Source organism: Vulpes lagopus, chromosome 4, assembly GCF_018345385.1.
Source record: "Vulpes lagopus strain Blue_001 chromosome 4, ASM1834538v1, whole genome shotgun sequence".
Classification (NCBI taxonomy): Eukaryota; Metazoa; Chordata; class Mammalia; order Carnivora; family Canidae; genus Vulpes; species Vulpes lagopus.
The window spans coordinates 4,746,395-4,769,411 of NC_054827.1; the positions used below are offsets into that span (position 1 = coordinate 4,746,395).

General features: G+C 48.0%; 1 protein-coding gene across 1 annotated transcript in view; it reads left to right on the forward strand.

Annotated features, from left to right (window-relative positions):
• Positions 1–23,017, forward strand: part of CSMD1 (CUB and Sushi multiple domains 1) — a 1,877,909-nt gene that overhangs the window by 1,509,271 nt on the left and 345,621 nt on the right. The window contains exons 13-17 of the mRNA XM_041753151.1: positions 8,052–8,234; positions 9,079–9,405; positions 10,245–10,439; positions 16,251–16,389; positions 17,290–17,477. Of these exons, the coding sequence (XP_041609085.1) occupies positions 8,052–8,234; positions 9,079–9,405; positions 10,245–10,439; positions 16,251–16,389; positions 17,290–17,477 (1,032 nt within the window). The remainder of the gene's footprint in view (positions 1–8,051; positions 8,235–9,078; positions 9,406–10,244; positions 10,440–16,250; positions 16,390–17,289; positions 17,478–23,017) is intronic.

Here is a 23,017-nt window from a genome sequence, read left to right on the forward strand (position 1 = left end):
GCTTGCAACATGACCTAGCTGGTTTTGTGTGGGAATATTTTATGGGTAGATTTATTGCACGCATCGGATCATTTCCATGCAATTAGTTTTAAATAGACAAATACAGAAAATCCACATTGGTGCTTCTCTTGATGCATAAATCTTTGCTTTAGTACAATTAAGGACCATTACTGGGAAGTAGTCCAGTTGCCCCGCTGATAGCACATGAGCTGTGTAAGATCTAGGGGTGGTGGAAGGGGAGGAGGGTGGGGGGTGGGGGTGACTGGGTGACGGGCACTGAGGGGGGCACTTGACGGGATGAGCACTGGGTGTTATTCTGTATGTTGGCAAATTGAACACCAATAAAAAATAAATTTATTATTAAAAAAATAAATTTGAGGATGTTCAAGATAAAAAATGTATCAGCAGAGGCTTGTCTAAATTGATCATTTTGTTTTGTTTTGTTTTGACTTTTGATCCCTGCATCCTGGTGCTGACACCTGCTAGGTAGGAAAAGGCACATTGCTCGAGGGGTGGGTGGTGACATTGTGCATGTTCACTGTTCACACCCTTGCCATCCCTCAGGGAGTGTCCCCCGCCAGGCGCTGCGTCTAAGTGGAATCCTGTGTTGCGTCCTCTTGAAAACCGCAGCCTCCCATCCTCCTCCCCCGAGTAGGTAATCTCTCCCATCCTGCTGGGCAGCTGGGGCTCCTTCTTTCCTAGGGGGGCACCTTCACTGGGAACCCCTAGTCCTTGTGACTGTGCGGGCGGGCGGAGCTCCCTATGTGACACAAAGTATAGGCAGGTTTGGGTGATGGATTTCAGGCGCTGAGAATGCAACCACAGCAAAAGAGGGGTCTGTTCAAAGCTTTGCCAGAATTAAGAACGCCTCATTCTCTAAAAATACCATAGCTACTGTGTCAATCTCGAAGCTGCTAGTTAACAGGGAAAAAGAAAATAGTTTTACAGAGGCGTTAAAATTCCCAGTGTTCTCTGTGATGATAATATATCGCTGAATGATGGCAGGAGCGGCCTTACCTGAAGTTCTAAAGGTGAAGGGCTTTTTCCTTTTTTGTTTTTGTTTGTTTGTTTGTTTGTTTTGTTTTTTTGACTTGTTTCATCTTGAAAGTGGGGAGCCAGTGATGCTAGGTGTTAAGATGATGGAACCTGAAAAAAAAAAAAAAAAAAAAAGGAACCTAATGCTGCAAAGTACAACGTGTCCTGAGGAGCGTGTCACTAGGGCCCCGGGGAGGGCACCAGCTACTGGGTCTGGATGCTCCTCCCCTGTCCCTGCCTCCGGGCAGCTCCCCTGGCGGCTGCTCTTGGCCAAGGTGCTCTGCATCCAGCCCCGGCCACAGCGTGAGCATCACTGCAGAGGCTCCGATGCACGAGACCTACAAGGGAACACTCAGGGCTGAACACAGAATATGTAAAAGTTCCAAGTATAGTTTCCTTTTGGCTGCTTGTTATTTTAAAGACCTCCGATCCATAGTACTGACTTCAGAATATCTTCATGGTGGCCATTGTCTCACCAAGAGTGAACATCGTAGTTCATGCATCAGTCTGCTCAAATTACTGGACTACGGACTTCTTGAGGATAACTGATTATCCTCGGTCCTGGGACCTTGGCACGTAGGATGTGCTCCACGAATCACTTTGGAAGAGAATCAAAGACAACAGTAGATCTAAGTTTCCACGAACGTGGAATAAAAGACGTGTGACTTGAACCTAGATTCTCCGCGCGGAATCTTCCCTGTGACGCACGTTGCCCACCAAGTGCACACAAATAGGATGATAGAAGTGGAAGTCTTCGTGATAATTTAGGACAGGAGTTCTTGGCAGTTTCACAATGAATTAGGAAACAAGGGCTCACCCATCTCCCGTGGCTTCTGTAGCTCCTGCAGCATGATTACAATAAAGCACAATGAAAGAATAACATCCCCTTGAAGGCCTAGGAGTCCTGCGTTGACGGGTCCTGGACCTGCTCCTTGTTTTTATGTTTTGTTTTTCTCCCCCTTTTTTTATCACCAGACTATAACCACGCTTGCTTTCTGGCTGTTTGTCAGCCCGGCCAGACGGACTCCTCACTCAGCCCTAACATTTAGTTCCGCTCGCTCTACATGCGATATTCCTCCTCTTTCGCTCACGGATGTGTGCTCCCTCCATGTCTCTGCTCAAATGTCAGCCTTTCAGAGACCATCCCTGGATGTCCCCCCTGAACCAAACCCTCGCCGCTCTGCATTCCCTCTCGCTCTGCTTTCTCTTCCTGCAGTGCATTTATCACTGTCTGACCTATTTGATATTACTCGTTTGTTTTCTGCTGCCTGCCCTAAGCTACAAACTTTGCAAGATCGGTGATTTGGTTTGTTCATCTTTTTTTTCCCCTTAACTTAGAGCTGGAGCATTCAATATGCTGTGCTCAGAAATATTGGTCACATACTAAAGAATTGGGCAAAGGCTAGTAACTCTTTGTAGGGGAAAAAAATCAGCAGCCTGTGTCATAGCTAGAAACTGTGTACATAAGCCTGGCCAGACATCTCAGAAGTCCCTTTAAGGAACAAAACAATACCAACCATCCACTTTGTTTCAGGCACTATTTTCAGTGCTAGGAAATACAGAGAAAGCTACAGGTTAGTCACCATTCTGGAAAAATTCACAGCGCGATGGGGGAGAAAGACAGGCTCACAACTAAACTCGGTCCTGACTGGGTTAGTGCTGAAACCTCTACAGAAAACCTACCTGTCGATTCTAGAACAGGGAGCGAACTCTGGGCTTTGGGTATCGCTTCACCCAAGGGGGAGGCCATGAAAAGAGGAGAGTTGGTGTCTTCGTTGGCGGGGACCAGAATGGAAGAAAGCACAGGAGCCTGCACCATCCTGGACTGTTGAGCGTGCCTCTGGCTTGAAGGCAAGAGCCCTTCAGGGAGTCGGAGAACCTTAAGTTGAAGACACGCCAGGTGCTTGGAGAATGCACACTGCTTGGCCTCTTTATGACGTGCAGGCACCTGACAGGTGGGTCTACCCACAGGTGTGCTCCTGTGGGCTGGCTAAGGAGGACAGGACATGCCCTAGAGTGCTAAGGAGAAGGTAGAGAAGCGAGAGTCAAAAACATCAAGGTCCCAATATGTCAAAAAAAATCGTACGGGTAGAGTTTGCTAAGGGACACAAAGCCAAGATACTTAGCTATGTAAAGGAGCCCCAGGGAACTTAGGCCGAATGAAGTTGGTTCACCTGTGCTGCTTCTGCCTTGCGGTGGGGTCGTGACGGGTGCAAAGATGTGCGGGAAGCTGCATAATCAGCTGCGTCTCCGCAGGCCCCCAGCGGGCGGCAGCCGTGGTGTCGTGGATCAAGAGGCTTGCGTTGAATTGAAGGAAATCACCTTTTGTGGATCAAAAATTGTCGAATGACTGACAAGCTCATATGGTTCGTTTTACTCTCTCTCATGACCTGCCTCAGAAATTTACCACTTTTTTTTTTCTACGCTACTCTGTTTACCCCCCCCCCTTTGTTTTCCGGTATCTAGTCCAGAGTGAAATCCTGTTTATGCAAACATTTTATTATCTCCAGAAAGACCACATGAGCGTGCCAGAAACAGAAAGTGCCCTAGCTGCCCTGCCTGCCCTGCCAGGGCTCACTGGTCCAATCCTGCTGTTTGATTTCTGTGTCATCTCATACAGATATGCCACTAAGAATAAAAACACTCAGATACATTAAAGAACAAATAGCGAATCCAATTATTTATTATATAGACATTTGCATGCATAATATAGCTAATAAAAATAAAATGCTTTAGAGATGAACTTGTAAATATGCAGTGACAATGTACTATAAGTGTTTTAGATCAATTATTTAAAAAATTTATTCCAAAGGAAACACTTCATAAAATTCAGAAAAAAATTAATCAATATGAAAAACCCGAAAACGAAATATATTACTTAGTACTTTTAAAGGTCAAAGAAAAAGAAAAGCTTATCAACAGGACATGGAGGTCCAGCTGACTGTTAGATGAACCTTCCCAGCTGCTGCAGGAACAGTATCAGCGAGGCAATTAGGATATAATCACATCCTAATATTTTCTTTAGGCCCTAATACCAAATCCTGTTTCTAGATTGATAATTTGGAAGAGATTTTTTTTTTTTTTGTCTCTAGGGGCTTCAGTCTTTCAATCACTAGCAAATTCTAGTACATTTTCCAAAAAAGAATGTCAAGGTCATCTTGGAGTCATCTTACATTTCACTACATACGGAAAGAGGTTTGATGCAGTTCCTGTATCAATGTCCACACTGATTCTCCATCTTCCATTTGTTCTACTTGTTAAAAAAAATATTTAAAGTATTTAAAATATTTATTTTAAAAATAAAATAATAAATATAATAAAAAATAAATATAATAAAATACTATAAATAAAAAATAAATATAATACGTAATATTTATTTTTAAAATATTTAAAATATTTAAAGAAGCAGATTCTCAAGTGACTTCCAAGGGAAAGTTCAAAATCTGTGTGGATTTTGTCACGCTTCTTTGCGGGGAAGAGTGGACACTGTGTGTAGGGTCAGGAGTGTAGAATGTCCTCCAGAAACTCCCCCAAATGGAGTTTCACAGGTCTGCTCATGGGCCACGTTTGTATTTCTTGTATGGCTGAAGAGTGAGACCTACTTGACTGCACACCCCTCCCGATACCAGACCGTGACGCCTCGGGGCTGGTCACTAGTCTATGCAGAGCACCCAATAGCGGACGTGACGTGTGGGACAGCAGGTTCTGTTCCGGGCCAGCACCGCCCTTGCATCTGGACCCATGAACATCATCCTTGGTGGGAATAAGTGACCACGGCACGCTCCTGACCCTCAGCGTGGGGGCAGACGATCTCCATCTCGACCGCACCGCGGGCCAAGCTGCAGCAGGTGTATGTGCGAGCCCTCTGCAGTCCGGGGGAAGGTAGTGGTTTCCCACATGCCGTCGTGTGTTTCCTTGTAAAAAGAAACGGTGGGATCCCTGGGTGGCGCAGCGGTTTGGCGCCTGCCTTTGGCCCAGGGCGCGATCCTGGAGACCCGGGATCGAATCCCACATCAGGCTCCCAGTGCATGGAGCCTGCTTCTCCCTCCGCCTGTGTCTCTGCCTCTCTCTCTCTCTGTGACTATCATAAATAAATAAAAAAAAAAAAAATTAAAAAAAAAATAAAAAAATAAAAAGAAACGGTGACTTTTAGCATCATGGAAGCAGAACCAACTTCTAGAAGTCGAAGGTTTGCTAACAATCATAGTAATGGCTAATGGTTGGAGCCCTGTTTGCTGGGGACTTCGTGTGGATCACGTAGCTTAGGGGGCCCAGCCATCCTCCGACGTATGAGGGGGGAGCTGAGGATGTGTGCACGGGGGTGGGGAGACTCCGTTGCTCCCGGGGCCACGCAGAGCCCATCTGGCATCCTGACTGCTGACCTCAGGACTGTGTCCTTTGCCGGGGGGTGGGGCGCCCAGCCCCCTACCCAACTGGGAGGCCACACCAAATGCAAGGCCTTTTTTGTTATCAACCATTCCAATGAACTGTCTTGAACGGAAGAAACGTGGTTCAAGGCATCCCAAGAATTAAATTCAGGTAAATCCACTCCTCGCTCTGGTCAAGTCATGCCAAGAGCTTGAACTCCGAGATCTATCCTTAAGGAAACCCGTTCTCTGGGGCTTTCTTCAGCCGAGGTTGCACGCGGGGACACTTTGGCTCTTCTGTGACCGTCAGCATAAGGGCCAACTTCCTCATTTGGTGGCTTGTAAGGTTGGAGCGCAGTGAACCTGCTACTCAACGCCCGCCTGCGTTTCTATCGCTGTTCTGCTTGTAGAGACCGATGCGAGCACACCGTATCCACCAAAAGTCCTGGTGCCTTTATGATCCTGAGGGCTGGTTTCACCTCTTTGGTGCTCCAAGACACTCAGGGAAGACCAGTTTCTCCTCCCACGTAGGCTAAGCCGTCCTGGATCAGCCCCTGGGCCTGCGTCCATTCCCCACACGGCAGACCGTCCAGAAACTCAGTCCTGAGACATTCTCCAAACATCCCCCAAATGGTTAATTTGATGGGAAAGTGGTTAGATCGCTAACGAAACCTGAATTTGAATTTGTGCTTGGTCACCGCGAGGTAACGGAGGAAGCCCCTGAAAAATCTGAGCAGCAGGACCAATAGATGCATCTGAATTCAATTAATTAACGCATCCTGCATTATCGGTTTCAGAGGCAGAGGTCAGTGATTCACCGTCTTGTCTAACACCCTGTGCTCATCCCCACATGTGCCCTCCTAGTGCCCGTCACCCAGTTACCTCATCTCCCCACCCCCTCCTCTCCAGCAGCCTGCCCATTCCTATGATTAAGCGTCTCTCACGGTTAGTCTCTTTCTCTGATTTTGTCTTTTTTTTTTCCTCTCTTCCTTTATGAGTCTCTGTTTCGTTTCTTAAATTCCACATATGAGTGAAATCCTATGGTAATTGTCTTTCTCTGATTGACTTATTTTGCTCAGCATAATACCCTCGAGCTCCATCTTCATGGTTGCAAATGTCAAGATTTAAATTTTTTTGATGACTGAGTAATATTCCATTGTGCGTATGAACCACATCAACTTCAACCTTTCATCTGCTTAAGGACACGGAGGCTCCTTCCACAGTGTGGCTATCGTGGACATCGGGGGGCAGGTGTCCCATCGTTTCACTACGTCAGTATCTTTGGGGTGAATCCCCCGTAGTGCAATTGCTGGGTCCTAGGGTAGCTCCATTTTCAACTTTCTGAGGAACCTCTGTCGTGTTTCCCACCAGCAGTGTTTGAGGGTTCCCGTTTCTCCACATCCTCGCCAACAGTAGATGCATCTTGATGTGCATGAAGACTGTCCTGTATTTGTCGACACTCACTTTTCTCCCTCTCACCACTCACCACTCGTGCAGTGATCTTCTAAACTTGCATTCAGCTGACATCATGTCTCATCCTAAAACCCTGCGACGCCTTCTTCCCACCCGACTCTGCACAACAGCCGGACGGGCTGCTCCAGGGGGACGGAGGCCCCTTCCTTCCTTTCCAGCTGCTGGCACCAGTCACACTGGGCTGGTGTCTGTTTCGTAGAAGGGCTGACCTCGACTTCCCTCAGGGCTGATTTATACCCATTTCCTCCGGCATCTGTTACTCTGTAATCCTTTGAACTTCTTCATTTTGCTGCCAACCACTCGTCATGATCGGAAATCCTATACATTTAAAAAATGTTATCCTTTCTCCCCATACATCGTGAGCCCCACGAGTGTGAGAATCCCAACTTGTTTGTTCAGTCCTTACCTACTACAGCCATTACCTAGAAAAGGGCCTGATGCATATTTGGCCCTTAAAAATATATATTTTTTTGTCTGAATAAATAAGTCACATTTTTTTTGATACATTCTGCATAATTAACATTTAACACAGAGACAACGTTGAAACACATACGTAGTGTTGGTGCATTTAAACGCATTGTGTTTTAATGAGAAGGGGCTCGATTCTGTGTCGTTCTCTTTCCGTCGGAAGATCATCAGTGTATTAATTTTGTTTCATAAGTGACTTTTAAGATTAAGGGAATGAATATTCAAGCGGATTTAATGATTTAAATATTCACAACAGAATGAGGATGAAGGATATTATTGTATTTACATCTTTTACAAAAATTGTATTCTGTAGTTGTATCATTGTGTTATTGTGTAATTGTATTATTGGGTTTACATTTTTACAAAAGATAGATTAAAACAATTGGTATTTACCTTTAAGTGGCAGCAGGTAGGAGGTATGTGGGCTGGGAGGAGGCGTCAGCACTTCTGTGGGGCCAGCACGTCTGTGGGGCGGGTCGGCTCCCTTAAAAGACGATACACTAAGTACCTGCCCTTCAAGTTGAATGACACCTTTTTTTCAGGCTTTTCTAATTGTTAGAGGAAATGAGCATCCTTTTGAAACTTTTAACAAAGACTATATGTTTCCACCGGCACAAAGGAACCCCTGGTTCATTTTCTGAATTGTTAAAAAAAAAAAAGTTTACTGGGTATTTGTGTTAACGGTTCATTTTTGTTTCCCATTTTCAGAAATTGAAAAGGGAGGATGCGGGGACCCTGGGGTCCCTGCCTACGGGAAGCGGGCAGGCAGCAGCTTCCTGCACGGGGACACGCTCACGTTCGAATGCCAGGCGGCCTTCGAGCTGGTGGGGGAGCGGGTGATCACGTGCCAGCAGAACAACCAGTGGTCGGGCAACAAGCCCAGCTGTGTATGTGAGTACTGGGCCCGGGGCGAGGGGGAGTTGGGGGGGGCAGGGAGGTCATGGGGGGGACGAGGCCGGGCAACAGAGGCGGCTGGTGGGGGAGTGTCGGGCGGTGATGCCCTTCCCGACCCTGATAGTGTCGCACACGCACCCCGGGCGGTGAGCGTGCGCAGCAGCGGCTCGGGGTCCCCTGCAGAGCCGGCGGCTGCCCCCCGGCAGAGGGTCCCACCAACCAGCAAACTAGCAGCGGCGCACCTCGAGGCGATGTAGAAGCAAAGTGTTTGCTGTCAGTAAACGTAGCCTGGCCTGGAACACTGCGGCAGCCTGGGGAGGAGCCCTGCAGGGTCCCAGGCGGGGGTGGCTGAGCCGAGTGAGGCACACCCGCCCGAAGGCCGCATCCACGGAGCTTCCCTCATACACCCGACATCGGTGTGACTTTTCCTTCCTTACTAGTCATTACCCTATGAATATTAAAAAAATAAACGACTTGAAATTGCTCCTGCAACACCAAGGCGCTGCTCACGTCGGTGTTTGCTCTGGGCCGCAGCGGTCAGCAGGCCCCCAGCGGCTGCCCCGGGTGCAGGGCGGTCGCAGGCCATCACCGACCAGGCCGCCCTGGACCGCCCGTGGGCTCCCTGTGGGCTCCCCGTGGGCTGCCCGTGGGCCCCAGGCGTGGCGTGCACCGGGCAGTCTTCCCTGGGGAGGGTCGGGCTTGCGGGACGGACCCCAGTCACCCCGGTCACCCGGTGGCCGGGCTCTGCGGCTGTGCCTCGCCCTCGGGCCCAGTGTGGCTTTCGTGGGCCCCGCGTGGCACATGTGCAAACCTGCCTGAAAGCGTGTGTGTCTCCTCACAGTTTCGTGTTTCTTCAACTTCACGGCATCATCAGGGATTATCCTGTCCCCCAACTACCCCGAGGAGTACGGCAACAACATGAACTGCGTGTGGCTCATCATCTCTGAGCCGGGCAGCAGGATCCACCTCATCTTCAACGACTTCGACGTGGAGCCACAGTTCGACTTCCTCGCCGTCAAGGACGATGGCGCCTCCGACGTTGCGGTCCTGGGCACCTTCTCGGGCCACGAGGTCCCCTCCCAGCTGGCCAGCAGTGGCCACGTCGTGCGCCTGGAGTTCCAGTCCGACCACTCCACCACCGGCCGCGGCTTCAACATCACCTACACCAGTAAGCGGCCGCCCGGCCCGGGGCCCCCACCCGCAGCAGCTCCGCGCCCCTCACCTGGGCTGCTGGCCTGCCCTGACCGGGCAGCCCGGAGCCTCCCTGCCCCCGCTTTCCCTTTCCCCTTCCTTCCCCCTCCCTCCCTCCCTCCCCCATCCACCCACATGTCCCCCACACAACAAAGCAGTACAGTAAAAAGCACGAGGCGAGGCCCGAGAGGCCTGGAGCCACAGCTTAGAACGCGGGCACTTGCAGGCACTTACTGAGTTTTGGGAAGAGGCCTGTCTTCCCTTGGTCTCCGGGTCCTCCTTTGCAAACCAGAGTGTATTTCCGATATCTACTTAAATGCATCGTTAAGAGAATGAAATAAGGCGAGGATGTTAAGCGAATTATAGACCCTGGTTTACGGGCCACCTCCTCCTCTTAGACGCGCTGCTCAGCAGTTGCCAGTAGTTGTCTCATTTAACGTCATATGGGCTTGACTTGCTTATCTGTAGCTCAGGGTATCTAATCAGGTCATCAGAGAGTCTAACCCAGATGTGTCAGAACCAAAATCCTTTCCAGCACCTTCCATACTTTTCAACGTTCGTAGCGTGAAGGTGCTTTCAAACCATGAAATGTAGTATAGATTATATTTATCCATATCCATCCATCTATTCTTTCTCTGTCTTACGAGACCCCAATATCGTATTCCTTTAATGCATTTATTTATCGGTCTGTAAATGTATAACTGAAACTTAGAACAATAAATCGCTTTGTTAGTAGGCCTTTGTTCCTTTCTTTTCAAACACACACACTTACTATTTAAGTATTTTCATTCTTTTTTTTTTTTTTTCCTCTTTTAGCATTTGGTCAGAATGAATGCCATGACCCTGGCATTCCCATCAACGGACGGCGTTTTGGTGACAGGTTTCTACTTGGGAGTTCCGTTTCTTTCCACTGTGATGATGGCTTTGTCAAAACCCAGGGGTCGGAGTCCATCACGTGCATCCTGCAGGATGGAAATGTCGTCTGGAGCTCCACCGTCCCTCGCTGCGAAGGTGCGGCTCTGCTCTCCTTTGCCGGTTATTTTCCTTTCAAATACTTGGTCGAACTTAACCAAACCTAACAAAAACCACGTTGGCTTCCTAGGGCTCGTAGCACAAAGTGCCGCAGACCCGGGGGCTCAATAGCAAACAGGTAGCGTCTCCTGTCCTGGAGGCCGGGAGCCCCCGAGCAGGTGTCAGCAGGGCCAGGCCGAGGCCTCCCTCAGCCGCTGGCAGCTCCAGCTCAGCTTTCTCCACCAGCGAGCACCTCGGTTTCCGGATTCCTCCTCTTTCTAATGACACCAGTCACATTAGATTAGAGCCTTGCTAATAATTCATCTTCGCTAATTCCACCTCCAAGGATCCTCTTTCCAAATAAGAGCACATCCTCAGGGCCTGGGATTAAAAATCCAAAATATGAATTTTGGGGGCATGTACTTCAACCTAGAGCAACAGCGTGGTTTTTAGCAGCTGTGCCGTCCTATGGCCCTTAATGTGGCCAATATAAATGCTGCCTAATTTTCTTCTCGACATTTCTACTCTGGTTAACTATGGGAGGGGGAGGTGGGCACAGCAGAAGGACCATGTTACCCCTGATGTCTACTCAGATGAAAAATGTTCACGTACAATCATATTCACAGCCTGTCAAAATGTCCCAGGCCAACTGAGCTACAAGAAGTCTTTGTGAAAGACGTATCTCAAAAAAAAAAAAAAAAAAAAAAAAGATGTATCTTCAGTACAAGAAATATGTTTTTAAACTTTTTTTAAAGAGTAATTTTTAGGTTCACAGCAAAACCGAACGGGAGATGCAGAGGTTTCCCACATGCCCGCTGCTGCCACACAGGCATAGCCTCCCCACTACCCACGTCCCCCCGAGATGGTCCATTTGTGCTGAGAACCCACAGTGACACACCATTATCACCCCAAGCCCACAGTCACACCATAGGCCCCTCTTGGCTCTGTCCATTCTGTGCATTTGCACACATGTGATGCCACGTATCCATCATTGTGGTGTCGCGGTGCCGTCTCCCTGCTAAGTACCCCCTGTGCTCCCCCGTTCCCTGCTCCCCCAGCACCCAGCCCCTGGCAACCACTGATCTCTCCACTATCTCTACAGCTTGGCCTCTCCAGAATGCCACACAATTACCATCACCTAGTATGTAGCCTTTTGAAATGGGCCCAAAATCACAAATTTCAATGCAAAGCTAAAGTGCCATCTCCGTCTATCAGATGGGCAAAGATTTGGAACATTAATAAGATGTATTTATTGTTGGCAAGGTTGAGGAATCCCTGACATTTTCTGGCCTTGCTGTTGAGGGTATAAAACTATGGCATCATCGTGTAAATTCACATTAAGGCTCTTAAAATTCTTCTTACTTCTTGAGCTGTCAGTTGTATTTCCAGTTGTAAGGACATATGCAAGCAACTCTGAAAAGATGTCTTTTTTTTTCCAAAAATGCTTTTTGCAGCGTTAACTATAACAACCAAAGGCACAAACAATTCAAATTCAAACAACAGAGAATACATTAGATACATCATCACACATCCATACCCGGGGTGCATGTGTCGTCAGCAATGATTATAACATTGCATATGGTCGTCATAGACCGTCTCATGAAAGACCAGATACCATGACCACCTTGTTGTAATGGGTCACTTTTGAAAATGTATAAATAGGGGATCCCTGGGTGGCACAGTGGTTTGGCGCCTGCCTTGGGCCCAGGACGTGATCCTGGAGACCAGGGATCGAATCCCACGTCGTGCTCCTGGTGCATGGAGCCTGCTTTTCCCTCTGCCTGTGTCTCTGCCTCGTTCTCTCTGTGTGACTATCATAAATAAATTAAAAAAATATTAAAAAAAAGGAAAATGTATAAATATTTAAGTATCTCATGATACTAATGGTTTTAAGAGCCTGAAAAAGAGAAAATGCACCAAAATGTTAATCACAGTTATGGGTGATTTTTTTTTTGTTATTATTATTCATGAAAGACACAGAGAGAGGCAGAGAAACAGGCAGAGGGAGAAGCAGGCTCCATGCAGGGACTCGATCCCAGGACCCCGGGGTCACGCCCTGAGCAAGAAGGCAGAGGCTCAACCGCCGAGCCACCCGGGCGTCCCTATGGGTGATTTTTCCCCCATTGTTTACTTTTTGTTTTCTCAGTTGTCTTCAGTCAATAAGGGTTTATTTTACAATAAGTGAATTTGAAAGAAATAATGTGTCAGGCGCAAGCTAGAGTTGAAGGTCACTCTCCTGTCTGGAATGATAGACCTAGTGTCAGCACGCAGGCAGTCCGAGCAGAACCAGATCTAACCGTGGAAGAACTAGCTCCCTAGTTCCCGCAGCCGGCAGCGACCCCCTCCCTCCGCCCCGCTGCCAGAGTCAGCATCGTTAACTTGAGGATCAGGATTCTGGTAAAGCTCCAGAAAGGCGTCCTCGCTTCCACCCTTCCATCAGGTGCTCCGTGTGGCGGACGATGAGCACCACGTGGGGATAGAAAACTGATAAATTAACGGACAAGGATATGATAGAAGGATTTCCATCCTTATCTGTTTTTAATCACAGTTTAAATGTACAGCTTTTATTTTATTTTTTTTAAAAGATTTTATTTATTTATTTATTCATGAGAGACACAGAGAGGCAGAGACACAGGCAGAGGGAGAAGCAGGCTCCACACAGGGAGCCTGACGCGGGATTCAATCCCGGGACCCCAGGGTCACGCCCTGGGCCGAAGGCAGCGCTAACCGCTGAGCAACCGGGCTGCCCTAATGTACAGCTTTTAAATACTCTATTGTATCTAGTGCTAATAAGTAAGTAGGTAATTCCCTTTTCTAAATAAGCAAACATACACTCATGGGTGCTCCGACGGTGCTAGTACCAGTGCCTGTGTGAACGTGTTTGTTGGTCCTGCTCTACTCAAGCAGGTCACCATTGGCTGTGAAGCAGGAATAATTTAATAGGAAAGAAGCAAAAAAAAAAAAAGACAAGACAGTGCTTCCTAGGGTCTGCTCCTTCCTGGCCACGATTCTCCCTGCCGTGGGCGTGCTTTGCTGTAAAAGGCCGTATACAGGCCTGCTGCAAGCTGTAGGGCAAGGATGCTCCTCGGCAGCCAGGGGAGAAGGACGGGGCTCTCCTCGGGCAGTGATGTTCCGGATAAAGTCCGATGGAAAGAGAAAGAATCCTGCTAAATGTGAACGGACCATTCTCTCATTATTGGGATGAGACCTTCAGAGAAGTTAAATCAGAACTCAGCCGCGGGCTGTTCACACAGAGGACTAGTTAATGGTGAGAGAGATTTTCTTTTTTAATTTACGCATAGTGAGAAACCCAGTCGTTGGGTCCCGGTGAATCTCAAGAGAGAGAACGCATCCCTGATGCGTCATCATCCTTGATGATACAACTAAGCCGATACCTCAATCAGCGTCCTTGCTGAAGAGAAGTAGAAATGCAATTTTCAGAATCAAGTGGATCTAGTTGGAAAAAAAAAATCAGATGGGAAATGAAAGATTCAGTAGCACAAACTCATTTAATTGAAAGACACGGAAGGAACCTCAAGTTCCTTAGAGAATATGTTCATTTATTGTTCTTCTCAAGTATCACTTGTCATAATCAGTTCTATAATTGATCATGAGGTCTAGGCCACACAAGCTGCTCATACACTGGTTACAGTGGAAACGTGTGATACCGATAAAACTGCAAATACTCTAAGGAAACTGTGTGGCAAAACCTCAGGCCGCACGGCATATGCTGCCCAGAAACCCTGGGAAACCTTCCTATTATGATAACATGAGACAAGGAGCCTGGACTAGGAGACAGATGCCCCAGTATTGCACAAAAAAGACAAAAAAGCAAAGGAACTTATTTTTGATCTTAACACTTTAGAAAAAAATTGGAATGGACATTCATAAAAATCAAATATTTGAAAGAATGTAAGTGTGGATTCTTTTTTTTTAATTTTTTTTTGTAAGTGTGGATTCTTTGCTTTTATCAAAAAAATAGACAAAGCTTCTACGAGTCTGATCAGAGAATTAGGAGACAAGACAATTTTAGGAATTTAGCAAAATAGAAGAAAACATGACTACAAAAATAATAATTCAACATAATAATAAAACAATAAGTCATTCTTACTAATAATAACTTTACATAAAGAGCGAAAGGCTAAAAAAAATAAAAAGAGCAAAAGGCTCACAATAAAGCAATTTCCTAAAAAAAATCATGTTTATTTATTGTAACAGAATTTACTGGATGCAGCACATCGTGGGTATAAATTGGCCTCGGGGTGAGAAATTTATGTTTATTTGTTCTGCCTCTGGCCTGCCCATGGGTTTCAGTATGGCTCATCGTCACTAAAAACACAAGTTAACTTTGGGGGAAAACAGGGGCAGCAGAATACATCGTTGAGCCTAGGGCAGCCAGTGTTCACGTTCCATGAAATTGGTGGATTCCTAATAAAACGTAAATTACTCAAAATGACTCAAGTAAAAAGTGAAAAATGTCAATAAACAAAATACCTAAAGAGAGATTTGGAAAAAAAAGAAACTGTTTGAAGATTGAACACTGAAAGAGCCCCAAGCCACAGAGAGGTGCACGGGACGCTCCCAGGGGTGCAGGGATGGGCTGACCCCACTCACCCCACATAGCCGGAGGTGGCACGGCACTCCCCGGGTCCCGGCTGCAGACACAGCTGTGGGGCAGCTCGGCTGCGAGTCCCCTGTGGGCCCGGGGGGGCCCCGACGGGCAGGAATCCGCTCCAGACACGGCTGCTTTCTTGTCCCCCAGGGCTTGGCGAAGTCGGGGTCGGGGTCCCCGTCAGGCCAGCTCAGAGCGAGTGGAGCTGACGCTTCCCGCGGGTGATGCTCCTTCTTCTTCCTTACGGTTCCCCTGTACGTCAGCCACCGGTGGCGCCTTACAGATGCCTCCTCAGATGGTTTTCTCCAGCCTCAAAACCTGGGTTAAGAGGGAGCACAGTTTTTCAACATTTTAATTCATTGGCAATTTTCCATAAAAGCCATATTTTTCCAAATATATATATGTATATATATATATATTTTTTTTAACTAGGGACATTTTTACGTTTTTGGATATTTGTCGATTTACAAATTTGATGGCAAAGACGGCAAAGGACTTTGCAAAGAAAAATCTGAAAAAAAAGGGGGCTGGACAGAAACATGTTCAATATATGTTATTATTTTAAGACTCCTATAGGGTATACAAACGTGCAAAACCCGTTTTTCCTGAGCAGCATGCGCATACCTCCCCGGAAGCTCCCCTTTACGATCCTGGGGCATTGGTGAGGCCGGATGCCGGTTAACCCCGTGTCTATCCAGTCTGAAAACTTTGCTTTGTACCATAACATCCACTAATGAGCTAGTATGATGTTGGGGGCAAGTCATTTTAGTAAAACAAATGTAACGTAAACAGGATAAGCTCAAGACACGTCATTAAAATATCGCATCTGTGTCTCACACACACGGTATTTCTGTTTTGCTTGCCAAGTGATTTTGTCTGCTGGCCCAGAGATACTCGAGGAGTTACAAGTTCATATAAGACAGGGGTTCCAATCGACGTTCCTCCTGAATTTGTCGCGACGACTGCGTGTGACGGTCCGCGGAAGCCGTTTCTGGCCCGCTCGTGCGTGGGGCTTTCAGACCACGGGCACCTGGCCGCGGGTGGATGCCAACTGCCCGGCTGCGGGGCGGACGTGCTCCGCTTCTGTGGGTGCAGTTGATGTGGGGTTTGCCCAGCGGGAACCCTGGAGGCGGGTGGCCCGGGGTGGCCGAGCTGTCCCCACGGGGCTGGGGCCCGCTGACCGCCGTTCTCTCTTTCAGCCCCGTGCGGTGGACACCTGACAGCCGCCAGTGGACTCATCCTGCCCCCCGGGTGGCCCGGGTATTACAAAGATTCTTTAAACTGTGAATGGATCATCGAAGCAAAACCGGGACACTCCATCAAAATAACTTTCGACAGGTAAGAAAAAAACCCTTGTCTTCCTGTACGTGGGCCTCACACCCATGAGTGTCGGGGGGTGTCACTGAAACAGATCCTGAAACTTAGAAACGTGACCGTTCGGGTTGGTTCTGCCAGAGGAGCTCACGGAGCAGAATAGGCGTCTGCGTGGTGGCCTTTGTCCTCGAGCTTCGCCGTCCGAGGCCACAGCCGGCGCCGGGGCGCGACGGTCCGAGACCATCATTCCTCGGCGCCCACAACTCTGGGCTCTGTGTCCAGCTCTGGGCTTTGGACCTGGGCCTAACCTACCCTCTGCTTCTAGTGTCCAGAAACCGTCTACGCTGCTTAAAAAGGCACAGAAAAAAAAAATTTCCCCAGAAAAGTATTTAAAGTCTCCCCATGTATTTTGAATTACTGCCTCGCTTTGAGCGACCGTTCCTCTCCGTGTGCGCATCTCAAGGTGTCCACAGCCGTGCACAGCCGCGGCTCTCGGGACAGTTGGACGAGCGTCGTAATTGTCCACTAATCAGTGTTTCTTAATTGAGCTCTTTTCTTTCTCTTTTCCTTCCCACCTTCCTTCTACCTTTTCTTCATGTCTCCAACACTCGTCTAGCTCACAAATGTTTTATCACTATTATCTGGGAGCTAAGGACTGCCACGTTTTGGCCCCGGGGCTGTTACACGGCTGAGCACTCAGCGCGCTGGAGGGCGCAGGGCGTACGGTCTCTCCTAGAAAACTGCTCCGGGCTTCCACGTCCTATGTGCCCAGTTTCATGGTGTTTCTTAAGTCCGTGTGGGTCCAAATCCCTGATTCCCGGCGCCCCCCGTCGGCGGGGGCGGGGGCAGCGGATGAGCGGAAGCAGGGGGCAGGCCGGGCTGTTGGCGCCGCTGAGCCTTTCTGACCGGGCCGGGCCTCCGCAGGTTTCAGACCGAGGTCAACTACGACACCCTGGAGGTCCGCGACGGCCCGGCCAGCTCGTCGCCGCTCATCGGGGAGTACCACGGCACGCAGGCGCCGCAGTTCCTCATCAGCACGGGCCACTTCATGTACCTGCTGTTCACCACCGACAACAGCCGCTCCAGCGTTGGCTTCCTCATCCACTACGAGAGTAAGTCGCCCGGGCCGCAGCCCCAGCCCGTGCCCACGCGCCACGCGGTGTCCTCTCCACCCCATGGCACCTGGTGGGGGCTTACTTAACACTCCCCAAACGTACCTCTTTGTTTATTGTAGAATTTAATGATTCAACAGTAGGTTCCTTCTCTACACGATGTGACGACAAATTTCTACCGTAAGAAATACAGCTCCTGGCCACGAGGCCATCGCCGCGTGCTGGCTCCTGAATGGTGGCCACGGGGAAAGATCCATCGCCTTTTCTTTTCTTTCTTGCTTTTTAAAAGATTTTATTTATTTATTTATTTATTCATGAGAGACACAGAGAAAGGCAGAGACCCAGGCAGAGGGAGAAGCAGGCTCCATGCAGGGAGCCCGATGGGGGACTCAATCCCGGAACCCCAGGATCACGCCCTGAGCCAGGGGCAGGCGCCCAACCGCTGAGCCACCCGGGTGTCCCTATCCATCTATTTCTTGCTGGAGAAATATAGTTAGGGCCATCGCGGTGCTTGTCTGCTGGTCCAGCGAGCATGTGTCCCCAGGGAGAGGACATGGGACCCAGACCAGAGAAGGAGTCAAGGTGCAGCTGCACCTCACCGAATGACACGCAGCCGCGTCCCTTAAGAAGTGCGATGGGGAGTGCAAGTGACAGCTGGAAACACGGGAACAGTAGCTGAGCTCCGACCGTGCAGGCAATCTGGCCCTCGGGTCACAGGGGTCCCCGTTCTGTCTCCATAAATACAAACTGCAGTCTTGGCCTAAGCTTCTGAAGTCAGGAGATCAGGTCCCTACGGTACTTCACGGTTATATGTCTGCAGCCATCCTTCTGCAGTACAGTGACGGGGCTGCCCTGGGACGGCATTGTGACACCCGCCACCCAGACATTATTTCCTCTGTTTCAAAATGCTTCACTTTCAGAGTAAAATTAAGAGGATGGATGGATCCAGGCTCACACCAGGTCTCAGGAAACAAAACCCTATTTTTCAAGATTTTTATGGTTGTTCTTCACAGTCTTATCCCAAAACAAACAAAATGAGGTTTTGATATTATTAGTATTAGTATACTATTAGTACTAAATATTAATACTGATACTAAATATTAGTAATACTAATACTAAATATTAGTATTAATATTTAATATTATTTAAACACACACACACACATATATATATATACACACACATTTTTAATTTACATCTATTTATTTACCTATGCCCACAATACAAATTTACAGATCCTCACGAATGGGGTCAGACCTAATTATGCTGGATGTTTAATCATCTTTTTTTTCTTTTTCTCTCCTTCCAGTCCAAACATCGCCCCTGGCTACTCTTGTCCACCGTGGTGCAAACCCTACTCAGCCACTCAGATTAATAACCTGCTAACAGATATTTCTGTTTCACCTGCTCATGTGGGCTTACATGCAAACAGGCACATGCATACACGCGCGTGCAAGGCTACGTGTGCGTCTTGAAAAAAAACAGGTCATGTTACACTTGTTTTCATAGCAAGGAAACTGACTACTCATGATTCACGAAGTTCAAATTGAATTCGGTTAGTTTCACTTTGTAGACGTGTGAAATTTATTTCAAAGGAACGTATTTTTTAAACTCAAGGTAGAATTAGAGAACCAGGAAGTTTCCTATTTCATTCCTTTTTAACATCCCTTCAAGTCCTGACTTTTCTTTGGACTAAAGAGACGAGCACATGATAACTATCCGGATTTGCAAATCTAAGCAGGACGCCCAAAGCGCTGTAGTGTCTGTAGTGTCTCACCCCCATCTCTTCAGTCTGGAACTGCTGGGACTTTGAAAACACAGTCGGACGCAGCTTAAGAGAACCCATATATTCCGACCCTAAAAATATGAGAAGTTTGACATTCTTTCCTTTCCTGTCTCTCATCTGTATAGTGTACACTGTTTTGCCTATTTTTATCTTTTTTTTTTTTTTTTTAGTGTCCTTTAAAGAAATGTGTCCTAAAGCCTAAATGCAGGTCCTAGAGACTGATTGCATTTCCTCACCTAGCTCGTCTAAAGAAATGGGTCATTCTTCCTCATTCTCTGTGGAATTCAAAGAATCATAGAAAGTCAGGTCACAGGTTCCCATTTGCCTTGTCATCCTTAGTAACAGGACGTCGTATGCACATAGTTATAACAGGAGTTTTGTGATCTTCAAAGCATGATCACGGGGTCTGAGGATTGTTTCTGTGTCCCTGTGTTTGATAAGGCCTAAGCCTCGGGGGCGTGCGCATGTGGCCTGCCGTGACCCGCCTTTGCCTCCTTCTGTTGAGGGATCAGCAGGAGAAGATGAAAGTAATCACCCAGATGGCCCCATTAGCAGGGCAGTGGTAACTGTGGGTGTCTGACGCTTGTGATCCCTTGGGGTCTAGGATCCTCCCCCTTCCTGCTTGAAAAGGGGAGCATGCTGCGAGCTCTGTAGTCACGGGACAGGAGGGCCCTGGTTGCTGGCTAAGGTGGGTCAGGTCCCCATGGCATCCCGCTGCCAAGGCGCTTAGAGGGGACACGGGGTGGGCGCCAGGCGGCCTCAGCACTGGAGCACCTGCCTTCAGCCCAGGGCGTGACCCCAGGGTCCCGGGATCGGGGCTGCTGCTCCCTCTGCCTGGGTCTCTGTCTCTCTCTGTGTCTCTCACATAAAATCTTAAAGAAAAAATAAGGGGCAGGGATCTAAACCCCATGCTGCCTTCTGCCCGGGGAACCCCGAGTCGTCCTTTGAGGAGCCCCAGCATGCTTATGACGGCCTCTGAAGGGAAGGGCGGAAGTTATATTAGGAAAGTATTGCCCGGTAGCACATTGACTGAAGCTTGACTGGTTATCATCACAATTATGAATCAGTTACTCTGCTTTGGGGGAGAAACAAGGACATGTGCAAAACCAGATGAGACGCGGGACACGGCTTAGGTGTCAGGAGGTGAGACGGGAAGGTCCTGGGGCTGCGACCCAAGTCTGCGGGCTGGCCCGAGCATGCCTGCCACCTGCCACTGCACACCGGGTGTTGCTGCTGCTGCTCCTGTGGCTGCAGGGAGGCCGAGGACCCTCAGGAGCCCTGGAACCAAGCCAGACAGGGATCCCTGGTGGGAAACCATCCTGAAGGGGCACGTCACCAGCATTGGTGCTCCCCTGGGGCCCGATGGGAGTGGAGGCCCCTTGGGGCAGCTCAGAGCTGGGAACACCTGGTGGGTCTGCAGGGGGGCGACTGGAGGGGACAGTGGGGGCCGGACTCAGCTCGGTTGGCCAGAGGAGAGGAGGCCCCAGATGGGGAGGAGGACGGCGGGGCCCACAGAGGGAGGAGGATGGCGGGACCACAGAGGGTGGAGGATGGCAGGGCCCACATGGGAGGGCCAGGTAGAGGCACATCCTCCAGGCAGATGGGCAGGGAGGTGGGCCAGGGGCACCTGCATATGGCAGAATGAAGAGCAGTTAGTGCTGCAGAGCGAACAGCAGGAGGAGAAACCAGAGGCAGACATTTCCCACCCCGTGACGTCCTGACCCTCCAGTAGGCTTTGCAGAGGTGTGTTCAGAAGCCAGGATGGATGCAGGGAGAACCATCACAGTTGTGCATCCAACACTTTTTTAAAAAATTTGGCTCCCTGTGACCCAGATGATTTATATCAAATCATTTATGCCTTTTATAATGAATAATATGTCTCATCCCCCTTTCTTATTTTGTCATAAATGTTTTGACACCATAAACCTTCCTTGGTAACTTAAAAAAAAAAAAACAACTTAAAGAAAAAAGTTATTAGCGATCCCACTTGATGCCCTAACATACAGCTTTGCAGAAACAGCCGCACTCTATTCAAGGCTGACGTAGTTGTGCAGAGCTGCAGTAAGGTACTGGGAGCTACCATAAACAGCACTAATTTCCACTCTTTTTTGAGTCATAAGGCAGGACTGAAGTAGTTTCTTCAAAGTTTTCCTAAGAGCTTACCTAGAGTTGTGGTTGGGCTCTGGGTGCTCAGTCTCAGCAATCACAGATCTTATAAGTACAGTGTCCAACTACAGTCTGTCCTTTTATTACTTCATGAGGAATGTGATGCAGCCCTTCTCCATCATAGTCACTGTAGCAGCCCCCACAGAATAATCGCATCCTCGCTGTGTCTGTAGGGCTTTGATCCACCCCTTTAAGAAGCATGATGTTATAGGAAACTGGAAAATTAATGGATGTCTCAGGTAATGGGTGCTTTCCATTTCATTTTAGGGCATTTTTTGGAAATACTTTCAGAAGAATGTTTTAAAAAATATTTCAAGCAATAAGCAGACCTCGCCTCATGTCTATCTATATAATTTATACATTTTGCAATTTCTTAAAATTGTGAAAGGCAAAGAAGTATGTTTTCCAGGGTGTGTGTGTGTGTGTGTGTGTGTGTGTGCAGATTAGTTTCTGAAATTTAATGACTTTTCTTAAGATCAGAATGAAAAACTGAGTGGGATGTAATGGATATAGGTGCCATGCAGATGGAAAATTGGACACGTTGTGGTCACGGGTGTACAGACGCAGGAGAAGACCAGGGAGAGGGGCGTTGGGTGGCCAAGTCGGTTGAGCATCTGCCTTCAGCTCAGGTCATGATCTCAGGGTCCTGGGATCCAGTCCCTCGCCCCTGCTCAGCTTCTCCATGTCCCTCTGCCCCTTTCCTGCCTCATGTACACTCTCTCTCTCAGATAAATGAATAAAATCCTAAATAAGAAGAAGGAGAGGGAGAAAGCAGACTAAGGCTTAGATGTGTATCTGTGAATAATTTACCATGACCAGTTGAGTTAATTTCTTGGCTTATTTCCTCCTATGTAAAATGGGATTGTCACTGTTATTTCAAACTCACCTTTGGGAGATACTCAGAATATCCATCCCCTCCTTGGACTAGAACTTGTATAAAAACATAGGTAAGCAGAATTTTCCTTCTATCAACGTATGTCAATACAATCTGCACATGGATAGCTTCAAAGTCATCAACTTCTTTGATTCATGGACAGATTTATTCCATCATTCATGTGACAGGCCAGGGGACAAGGAGCGTATTTATGTCCCCCGTGTCAAAACGTGCATCATTCCTTAAGTTTCAAGGAGGAAACATTTGGGACAGGATCAACTAGTATTCAGAGTCTCAGCACAAGCTACCGATGCCAGTTTGTCTTTGTATTATGAGAGCTGGATGCAGAAAACACTCAAAACCGTGCTCTAGAACATTCCTCCTTCAAAGTACAGTGGCTTCCTGTCCTCACAGAGTCGCTTGTCATTTGAAGCATCTCGTCCTATTGGGCCACACGGCCTACGTTGTGCTGTGTTCTCCCTGCATATGGTGTGTTTCAGGTGAATTGGCCATCAACTCACTTCTAATCCTACCACTCAACAGACATCCTGCCTGTATATCCATTCAGATGCATTTTAATGCAAAGGGCAATGACTGCACACTTCATGTTTTTGTCCATTATTTTGTAAAAATAAATGAACGAACGAATGGATGAATGAATAAATAATGGAATAATTTTATGGCTTCAACAACGTATTTACCTTTTAGTTCACT